This window comes from Phragmites australis, chromosome 16, assembly GCF_958298935.1.
Source record: "Phragmites australis chromosome 16, lpPhrAust1.1, whole genome shotgun sequence".
In the NCBI taxonomy this organism is placed as follows: Eukaryota; Viridiplantae; Streptophyta; class Magnoliopsida; order Poales; family Poaceae; genus Phragmites; species Phragmites australis.
The window spans coordinates 11,079,840-11,090,776 of record NC_084936.1 but is presented as its reverse complement, the minus strand read 5'-3'; the positions used below and the strand labels follow the sequence as shown (position 1 = coordinate 11,090,776).

General features: G+C 43.7%; 1 protein-coding gene and 1 long non-coding RNA gene across 2 annotated transcripts; one reads left to right on the top strand and one right to left on the bottom strand.

The window, feature by feature from the left end:
- The first annotated feature begins 565 nt into the window (after nucleotides 1-565).
- LOC133895051 (two-component response regulator ORR25-like) lies at nucleotides 566-6,025 on the top strand. The gene is made up of 6 exons (XM_062335259.1): nucleotides 566-671; nucleotides 797-955; nucleotides 3,087-3,464; nucleotides 3,562-3,638; nucleotides 3,975-5,321; nucleotides 5,664-6,025. The coding sequence occupies exons 1-6, from the start codon at nucleotides 566-568 to the stop codon at nucleotides 5,718-5,720; spliced, it is 2,124 nt and encodes a 707-aa protein (XP_062191243.1). The 3' UTR covers nucleotides 5,721-6,025.
- Nucleotides 6,026-6,172: 147 nt separating this feature from the next.
- Nucleotides 6,173-8,878, bottom strand: LOC133895932 (uncharacterized). Its single transcript, XR_009905675.1, has 4 exons — nucleotides 8,210-8,878; nucleotides 7,342-7,466; nucleotides 6,736-7,229; nucleotides 6,173-6,622 (listed from the first exon to the last, which is right to left on the bottom strand). It is a non-coding gene; the product is annotated as an uncharacterized LOC133895932 (long non-coding RNA).
- Between the last annotated feature and the right edge of the window lie 2,059 nt (nucleotides 8,879-10,937).

The window sequence follows — 10,937 nt, the reverse complement described above, 5'->3', positions numbered from 1 at the left end:
CCCTTCATGGCTGCTTCTTGTTTCTTCTCCCCAACGACGCATAGAACGCAGGCAGGCAGCAGCGACATTGAACGACGGACGGCGGTCTGGGCGTCGGAGCTCTTGGAGAGAGGGAGAGAGGGGGGTTTGGCCGCCGGGCCCTATTGATGTATCCGCTTCTGCAAGAGACGAACAAAGCTAGCAGGCTGGTGATGGAAGCACAGAATAACTGAAGGCAGGAGTTAATGCGAGGGAAATTCTACACGAGGATAAACACCTTCCATATTTGCAGCCGCATGGGTTCGAATCCGCCCTTCTCCCCCTATTCCCTTCGCTATATATCCTCCTCCCCTTCGCTGCACTACTCTTCACCTCGAATCCGTCGCTCCCTTCTTTGCTTTCGTCGCGTGTTGCTCCGAGAGGTTCTTGCCTTCTTGGTGGAGGCCGTTGCAGGAGGTAAGAAAGGTGGAACCTTTTTGGGGTTTTGGGGTGTTCACTCTGGTTTTCTTGGATTCCCGTGGGGGGTTTTGGTGGTCCAGGGTTGGTTTCTTGGTGCTGATCTTGTTCGGTTTCCATGAGGGAAGGGATGGACGTGGACAAGTTCCGGGCGGGGCTACGCGTGCTCGCCGTCGACGATGACAGCGTCTCCCTCAAGCTCATAGAGAAACAGTTACGGCATTGCAACTACGATGGTGAGTGTTCTTTCTTTCTTGGCTACGTCCCTGTTTTTTTCCATATTCCGTTGTGATCGAGGTCGGATGATGAAGTGATTTTTGGGTGATTTTTCTTTGGTTGGATTTCTTGTTGCGGGGTGCAGTGACGACGGCGATGCACGCAGAGGCGGCGCTGGAGATGCTCAGGGCGAGGAAGGACGCTGACCAGTTCGACCTGGTGATCAGCGACGTGCACATGCCGGGCATGGACGGGTTCAAGCTCCTCGAGCTCATCGGCCTCGAGATGGATATCCCAGTGATCAGTAACGCCCTTGCTCAAACCCACTTACCACTTTTGTGCATGGCATTCTTCTGATGCTGCTGCTGAGAATAGCAATTATGAGATGTAATAGTAGTACTATTTTTGGATATAGTTTTGGATTGATGCCCATGCATTTGAATGGATCGGTTGGCATGCTATGGCCCTCTTCTATACAGCTTATGGCCTAGCTTATGGTACTAGGAAGCAATTGCCGTCGGTAGGGAGGTCGTCAGCGGCAGGAGTGGAAGGGGAAAGGATTCAGTTCTTCCAATGTGATGCAGCCGGATTCTCAGTGGTTCTGTTCTCTAACTAGGATACCATGACATACTACTTGTGTGTGTGCTTCCGGTGGAGATCAAGGTGCCAGCACCAGAGCGGATGGGCGTGTAGCCCAGTGGCAAAACTCCAAGGGTGGAGGGAGCCGGCAGGGTTCGATCCCCTGTCCCGCATGGTCTCCAATGAAGGCCGGGCAAGGAGCCTTGGTCTAAAGAAAAAAGATGCCAGCACCAGAGTATGAAGATTTCATCCTGATTTGATCAATTCTTGTGACTCCTCTCTCTCTCTCTCTCTCTACAGAATTGGATTCGACTATAGAGCATTCTCCCTTGATTAGGGCGAGTCTTAGGCCAAATCTTTTCTCCTGATAAGAAGTGAGTTAGTGTCAAGCATTTGCGATGATCTTTCTAGCTGTCAATGTAGAACAATCATTTGGTGCTGTGTGTGTTGGCAAGGGAAATGCTGCAAATTCAGCGTGATTCATGCTTGGTTCTTGCTCTGTAGATGTTTGGTCTTGTTAGGTGACAAGTGTCTGCTGCCCATAATGCTGTTGATTGACACTGGGCAGCACAGCCCTTCATTCAAGTTTCTGTTACGAACAACAATGCGGGTGGACATTAGGTGTCGGTCTTCTCAGAACATGTGCTTCTCATATGGCAATTTGCAGTTGGGGTCAGGTTGATGCATTCGCTAGATCAGCATTTGCTCATATATTATCCTTGCCGTCAACCTTGCAAACAATTGTACTATTTTTGGAAAATTTACTCCCACATGTTGCTGCAAACAAACATATCATAATGTAGCATTTTCTATTTCTATTTTAATACTTAACTGTGTAAAAAACAGTCTAAAATAATAATATCATCAATTAAACAATAAACAAAACAATTCTACGGGTAATATAGACTTTTCACAATTCTACACAGACAATAAGCTCAAATTTCAGAAGCCGTTTAGAACAAGACATCAAGCTTCTTAGGGCTTCTGTGGATAGGAGCTTCTTTAGACAGTTAAGCTTAAGCTGACTTATGCATAAGACTAAGCTGTCTAGAAGGGGCCTATATCCGATAGATCTGTTGATTATGAATGTTTGGGTTGAAAGCAGGTAGGCTACTAGGATACCAATGAACGGTCGCATGCCAATCATAAGTCATGATTCCAGGGTGCCTGCCTTCAGTTGCAATCAAGCTAACTAATTTGTATGTTACCGTTTGTTCGTAAGCGCAAGGTGCCATCGAGCTAAGTACTTAATTTGCTCGTAAGCGCTAGGTGCAATCGAGCTAACTACTTAATTTTGTCGTTTGTAGTTTAATATGCAATGGTTTGTTTGTATGCCCCAGATGCAATTGAGTTTTGTCGGTTGTAGTTTTGTATGTTACGGTTGGTTCATAAGCACTAGGTGCAATCAAGCGATCAAGCTACTGAATTTTTTGTTTGTTGTTCAGTACGTTACTGTTTGTTCGTAAGCAGGAGGTGCATTCAAGCTGACAACTGAATTTTATTGCTTGCTGTCTCATATGTTACTATTGGATCGTAAGCGATAGGTGCAATCAAGTAAACTAGTGTATCTTGTCATTTGTGGTTTCATTCATTACCGCTGGTTCATAAAAGCTTTTGTTGATTCCATAAGCATATGGCGAACAATGTCCTGTTGCAGTGTGCCATTTTGTAACATGTGTAGCACATTTGATTCAAAAAGAAGGTGAACGACATGTGTAATGCCTAAAAAGGAGAATGCGACGAATGAATAACATGCATGCCACCTGATTATTCTGATCAGGATTGTTATATTAATGATATCCACTCTATTGAGCTTGTTGACTTCTGCATTCTAGAACTGACCTTATCTCATGCAGTGCTATCCGCGAACGATGACATGGAGACTATGATGAAGGGGATAAAGCATGGTGCTTGTAACTATTTGGTGAAGCCAGTGCACATCGAACAACTTAGGAACTTATGGATGCATGTGGTGAGGAAGAGTAAGACTGATCCAAGGAACTGCATCAACAGTGGCGATGATGATGCTGGTCAGAAGTCGCAATCTGCGGATGCTGAGGGTCAGAAGGATGGTGCAAGCCACACCAGGAAGAATTCGAGGAAGAAGAAGAAGGATGGAGATGATGCTGAAGAGGACAAGGGGAACACATCAACTCAGAAGAGGCAGAGGATCCGGTGGTCCGCTCAGCTACACCGCAAGTTTGTGGAAGTTATCGATCAGATTGGCGTGGATAGTAAGAGCTCACTTTTCATGGATTAGTTATGAAAATAGAGCTAGATATTTTGTTGAATTTTTTTCTCATAAGAAATCTTCTGTTGATGCAAATGCAGGGGCTATTCCAAAGAAGATAGTGGAAATGATGAATGTGGATGGCCTCAGTAGAGAGAATGTTGCAAGTCATCTGCAGGTTTTGTCTCTACTCTTATGCTTGACCCCTTACGTTTGAGTTCTATTCACTATATCATTATTAAAAGTCTTGTCTTGTTTCTGGTACCATATATTCTCATATATAAGCTGTAGAGCATGTTTATTCTTGTGCAATGAAAATTAGTTACTGAAAAAAAAAGCTCCTGTCATCCCTTAAAAAAAGATACACAACTAATTCATTTAGTACATTTTTTCTCCTGAAGTCTTTCATTTATTCCCATGATTAAGAGCACATTTCATTTAATATATGTCCTCATCACTCGTCAATACTTTTGTTTTTGTTGAACAAAATGTACTTGTCTTCTTGTGATTTCAGAAGTACCGGCTCTACCTGAAAAAGCTCAGCGTTGACAAATTCAGGCGCTCTAATCCATTTGCTGACGAACCTGAGTGGAACAAAGGGAACCCCATCAACATGAATGGACTGGAAAGTTTCAAGCATAACCTGGAACATGGTAGATATCAGCCATCCCTATCCTTTGCTGGCTCTTGGAACTCAAGCAACCCTTTTGCAAGGATGAATTCTCCATCTGTGTTTGGGACGCACAGTTTGCTGCCCACTAAGTCAGTTCAGCTCATGAGCACCCAGAGAAACTTGTGCATTCCTCGGAATGACATGGGGTCAATTAATCATGGTGGCAGCCTGCTCAAGGATGGTGTCCCAGGATCACAGCAGAATGCTAGAAAATTCATCTTGTCTGGCAACTCCTACGCAAATGTGTCAAATGGTGCGCTGTCCAGTGCAAGCGAATTGTTCCCTTCTAGAAGCTCCTTTGCCAATTCACCAAATAGCATGGCGTTCAACAGAAGCAAATCTTTCCCTTCTGGTGCTTCTGGCAATTCATTTGCAAACATCTCAAATGATAGCCCACCACTGGTCACGGGCATGGGCTTTCCTTGCTCTCGTTCTGGCAAATCCTATGCAAGCATATTGCGTGGAAAGATGTTGGCAGCAAGCAGAGGTATTCCTTTTGATGCTGACAACTCCTTCACAAACGTAGCAGATGGTGAGATGCTGGCTCCTTCGAGTCATTTTCCAGTGCAGTCTCCTGACATGGCGAACCAGCCTTCTGTTCAGATGCAGTCATCTTATGCTGAGATATTCCGCCAATTTGTCAGAGAGGATCCCCGATTTGCTGGACTTAGCAGCTCCAGCAACACCTGGAAAACTGCTGCGCCGTCGAAGTTTCCTGATCTTTGCCATAAGGATGGAACGTCTGGAGGTCCCTCACAGGGGAACAGCCTCAAGATCAACCAGTTCTCAAGACTTGCAGCCTCGTCTAGCCAGATGGCAACTTTTGGAAATGAATTTCAGAACCAAACGGCAGAACTCATGAGGAGAGAAACCACACCAATGGTAGGTTTTAATGAGCAGGTGGCACCATTCAACTTAGGAAGCAACGCAAACTCTACGGCGATGACGAATGATAACTCTGCTCCGGGTAGTGCTTCAAGCATCATATCTTCACTGCCTAATCTTCAGATAGACAATTCTGTCATGCCGACTCAGATGCTGAATGGTGGGGGTGCAAGTGGCAATCTCTCTGAGCAAGCTTTTTGTGATAAACTGAATAACATCAACGAATCCCTCATGGGAACAAGCGAGGCACAGAATGGGATGAGTGGTGACTTGGATGACTTTTTCTCTGACTGGCTCAATCAAGTAAGATCATCTTTTCCTGCATATGGTCTGTTCATTTTACTCTATCCGCTTTGTCATTTTGATATTTTCATTGCATTCAATTTCCCGGTGTTTGCACAGAAAGAAAAATACAGCATACAAAGAATTTACTTAAGTGATGTTGGTTCAACTGTGACTAGTTAGTACTCGATGGATTGCTCAATTCATCACGTTTTTCCATGCATGACCTTTAACATGAGACATGCTTAGTTGTGAGCTTATTTTGAAACTTATTTCTATCTCGACTATTCGCAGTCTTTACATGTGGAATTTGCTGAGAATTAGGTAAGCTTTGTCTAACTCAAACTTCTTTTCTCACTGCAGGATTACTTCAAAAATGGTGATGCTTTCATGGATGGGGACCGGGAGTTCGCTCCTTGACATCAACTCTGTGAGAGAGAGATGTTTCTGCATTTGTGTGCCCAGCTGCTAATCAGTCCATGTTTCTTGCATGTTGTATGCAAAATTGTGCTATTTGTAGTAGGCTAGCTATGAGCAGCATCTTAAGTCGCATCCCATGTTCATCTAGTGTGGTCATGCGGAGTTATCTTTTGTATCACCTGTAGCTTTTAACTTGGTGGCATTATGTTAGAGGATGTGTGGGTGTACACCCCTGCCACCCAAGTCTGTGTCCCTTTCGGCTCGAATTTGGGTGGCTATTTTCTTTTCAATGCAAAATCAGGTATTCCCTCATAGGGGTCTTTTTATTAGCTGGGATCATAAACAAAGTTATGTCAGGTCAAACTAGTTTCCATGTATGCATTGGGTAATTAATGGTCTCTTTTCGTGAACTATTTGAAATGTTGTATTTGATTTGTTTCTTCAATCCATGCAATGCTGCACTTTTCTTGCAATTAAACAGATAGCCTTGGTTTTCATGCGTGAAACAGACAAAACCAGTGCTGATACAACGCCACTGTTCATTCCTGTCTTAGGATGGAATCCAAACAGAAGAAGCTATGCAGTTTCAGAAACAGAATCTGAGTATGAAGGAACCTTAGATTCATGATTCATGTAAGACTTATCATGTTTTACAGTTTCTGATGATCAGTGACATAACTTATTGGCTTTTCACCTTATGTTACTTTAACTTGCCCTGTATAACATCCTGTGTAAGAAGGAAAATCTCATCATCTTCTTTTTTTGTATGGATCCAAATATTAGCCCCGGATCATCAGAACAAGTGACCTTGACATTAGTAAATCTCAAAAACATTGTTATGGCCTTCCATTTTTTCCTGCTGTTTCTTGCTCACCCTTCTCTGTAATATGTTCTTGAGCACCCTGATTGCAGCACAACAGAAAATCGTTATGGTGCACTACAGGATAGATGTTATCTGGAAGACTGAAACTATAAAAATGAAGATCAGAAGGTGAAATAAAATTGTTAGCACTACCCGTCTCGACTACATGTGTCTCGCATTTCGTTGGAGAATATGATGTTGCCCCAAAATCTCTTGATCACCTGATAAATTTTCTGCAGGAAAATGTGCAATGCAGCACCAGATGAGGACATGAGAATGTCTGAAACAACACTTACACATCTACCACATTCAGTGGTGATCCAATGCGGTCTTGGCCGAACCCCCCAGCTCGCAAAGAAATCCTCGGACCAGTCATCATAACTGAAGGTGTATGGTGGGAGCATGCTCTCGTTGGAGATCGACATCGGCATGATCATCTCTGTGCAATCTCATTGTTGTCACTAGCATTGTACTATTTGTTTTTCAGGTTCTACCAGCAATTCACAGCTACTGACGCCATGTGGGTCATCTCCATCCTCTATCTGGAAGTCTGGTCTCCTGTCTAATTGTATTACAGGCTTGCCGCTGCAAAAGATTTTGTTCATGATGTTTGCGCTTGCGAGGAAACCATCGATGATCTCGCACATCTGCAGAAGTTTTCATAAGAATTGCATGTTCTGTGGAACATAAGTGGAGTTCTTATTTATGCAGGGTTCAATTTGCTGTGATTAATTTGGCTGCATTGGGAGATATAACAACCTCCGTGACGGGGTAGGCATGCAGATTCTCCAGGAAATTCACGGGGGGTTGGATAGTCCACCATGGCAGTGTACGTGAATGCTGTCCATAGCCAGTTTCGGAACTAATAAACCGATTTCACAGTCCTGAAAATCGAGAGGAAAAATAATGTCACAACTTAAGATACCTCATATTTAAACTACTCTATCCGGTCACAAATACTTGACGTTTTGAACAAGATTTAATCAAACTTTTCAAATTTTAACCATCAATAACTTTTAAATACTTTGTTTAGAAACATGAAAACCATATGAGTAGATTTGACTCGAAAAATACTTTTATAACTCATAAATTTATTGGATTTAAAAAAGTTATAGTAGAAAATAGTGGTAAAAAATACACATTAGAGACTGTGTTATGTTCAAAGTGTCAAATATTTTTAAACCGAAGGGAGTACATCGTTAGTGCACTCAGTATTCATCTTATAAGAAGTTGTCAGGATGAACTCTACATATCTGTCATGTATGTATCCAATAAGGTTTGTATCACTCAAAATTTGTAATTGCTAACATATGACAAGTTAACACGGATAAATGCTTTGATTTTTTTTGTTTATACTATCCTTCTTTTTGATCCTGTACATTCTCTGGGCATGAGATTCTTATTTCCTGCCTGCATTATTTGACTAATGCTTGATTTACTTGCACTTCAGAAAACTGAATGTTGAATAAATGCACACTTTTAGATTTAATTTAATTGCTAGATAAAGCATAAACATGAACCGGTATACCATCATTATTGTGCAACAAGAGTATAACATAGACATGCATATAACATAAACAGCAGAGTATTGCTTAGTATGATTAAAATAAGATTAATGCAAACATACCGATCGACAGTGATCGACACCAAAGCTCCCGTGACGACGATGCAGAAGGTGACAACAATAGGAAGCAGATCGCGAGCATTCAATGGCGATGATGAAACAGATCATGAGTAGTCGCGTGAAGCTCTTTCCAAAAACCTTGTTTGCTCTCTCTTGGTGCATGATAGCAAGTACGATGGGTTCCAGAGGCTTGTTCTCCTGATCGCTGGTCCACGCAGGCAGAGCAAGACGGAGCAGACTGTGTGACAGCACAACAGAGAAAGAGGCAAACCCTGATTGCGTATTTCTTTTGTGGCGGCGGCTGGCAGGTATGTATAGAAAAAATCACATGGTTGAGACATGCCACGATCGAATTCTTAATCGATACGATTTCCATATGTATATATCTGTTTGGCCATGCAGTAAAAGAATAAAACTGCAAAAGGAGGCCACACCTGCGCAAGCCACTGGACCTGATTTCGACGAACCATTCACGCAGGTGTCGTGCACCCACACCCTTCGCCTTGCCCCAGCCACGGCAACGGTCCAGCGAAGCGAGGCGAGCGAGCGTGCGCGTGTCTTCTCCTAGTCCTTTCATCAACACTTGCTAAGTGGTTGGAGGAGATAACTCCGTTTTAGTTGGGTCCCTCCACCCTCAATAGCAAGGTGGGACTAAAAGATACATTCCACCTCGATTTAGTTGGTCATTTGAGATTTATTTGGAATTCTTCTTAAATATAATAGGCTAGGTCCATATATCTAACAATCTCCCATCGGATATCAAAGTTTCATATAGATTTATCTTTTCTTAATACTGTTTGATATACTAGTGTTCTGATGAAGACTTGTTAGGGTTGAACATCCGCCTAGGGCTTTAAGCTACGTTCATTCACAACTTGGACAATAGACTATGCCTTGAATTGCAAGTTTTTGTGCAAACAAGTTTCACTTAGAGTCATAATAGATATTTGGTTGTCAGTAGGTTACTGGAGAAAATAAACCAGCCTAAGGACAATGGTTGAAGATCACTATTGAAGGTCCCTCTAGACCCTTCGGTCTTCGGACCCTCAGCAGGAGGCCCGACTTTCGGAGGCTGCGGGCCCCTTCGAGCCACCTCTCCAGTACGTACATGGCCTTCCCAAAACTTGACCCTCTGGAGCCTTCGGTCTTCGGACCCTCAGCAGGAGACCTGGCCTCCGGAGGCTTCGGACCCCTTTGGGCCACCCCTTTGGTGCCAGTGCGGCGTTCCGAAGCCTAAAAGATGCAACCGATCTCCGGAGATAATATCAAGAAAGAAAGGACACTCCCTGCAGCCAACCTGATGCAATGTGACGGGTGCTGGTGCAAGTGGTGCTTATTCTGACACCTCAGTGCGATGAAAGTCATCCTGACACCCCCGGTAGAGCAACGTCGGGCCGCAATTGGCGACCGGCTCACCCCTCAAGGGGCAGGTACCACAATAGTTATTATGGTAGATATTTATCCTCTATGTATGGTAAAAAATAGTTATCCAGGATAAGACCCAGTAATTCGGCCAGGTCCTAGATATTTGAACATCGTGATAATTTGTACACTAAGCTACGTACCACCCTACAAATAGGGGGTCGTGGTCATCTGGGCAGGGAGAGATGACAAGGAGAACACTCAAGGCAACACACAGGACACAAAGGTGCCCAAACACTAAATCACGCTGCGATACTCCCCCTAGATCGATCCATTTTTCTACTATCAATACATTTATGGTGTTCCTTCCTCTCAAACTTCGTCTCCAAGCTTGAGTCTCCTCCTTAGAAGAAACTCTCGCCGTACTTGCTGGGGCAAGATGATCTCTTGCTCCAACAGTGGCACCGTCCATGGGGACTCGAACACAGAAGTGCTAAAGAGAGGTAGGAATCCACCAGAAAAACAACCAACGCGGTAGCCGCCATATCCACTGTTGCAACCATGCAACCATATACGTGGCTGTCTCAGCCATGCACACCGCGTGCACCTTCCATCCCCGCTGCCGTATGGGACGACGTTCCTCCAGCCTTGACCGACCCAAAACCTTTGGTCAGTAAGGAAACTCCAGACCGCACGGAGGTCTTCTAGCCTCTGCATGGTGAAGACCTCGCTACATCAGGAGAGGTCGTGGCTGAGGTCGCAGCCAAGGAGGCCGCTTTCCAGTGGTTCTAGGCAGTCGAACCAAAGGATGTTTGTGGGGAACCGTCCAAATAATATTCTAATTAATCACCAGGAGGATTATTATTCATAATTGCAACCTCGATGATTAACCAGAATATCATCCCAATAGTCCCAGCATGTGTTTTTTTTCCCAATGATCGGAACACATGCCTTCCTATATGTACATCACAACATAGCTTAATAAAGAGCAAGTAATAAATATTTATATTACAAGTATTAAGCATATAACTGATTTCAACAATTTACAACAAAAGCGAGCTAAGAGGAGACAAAACCCCTCAACTCCTAACCACAAAAGAACTACACAGTGGAGAGTTAAACTTATGAACAACAAAAGAGAACGGCGCCACATGCCCTTAGGCACCATCTCAACACGCCAGCTTTAGAGTACGATGCACTACTCTTGCCCGCCACCCTGATCGGCAGGCACGAAGTTGCCAAAAACAGCCTCTTCTCCAGCAACAGGAGTATCTGAAAGTGCAGGCATGAGTACGAAGGTACACTCAAGACTTAAACCATATAGAGCACATATATATAGCTCGACTCCAAGGATTATGCATTGATCATT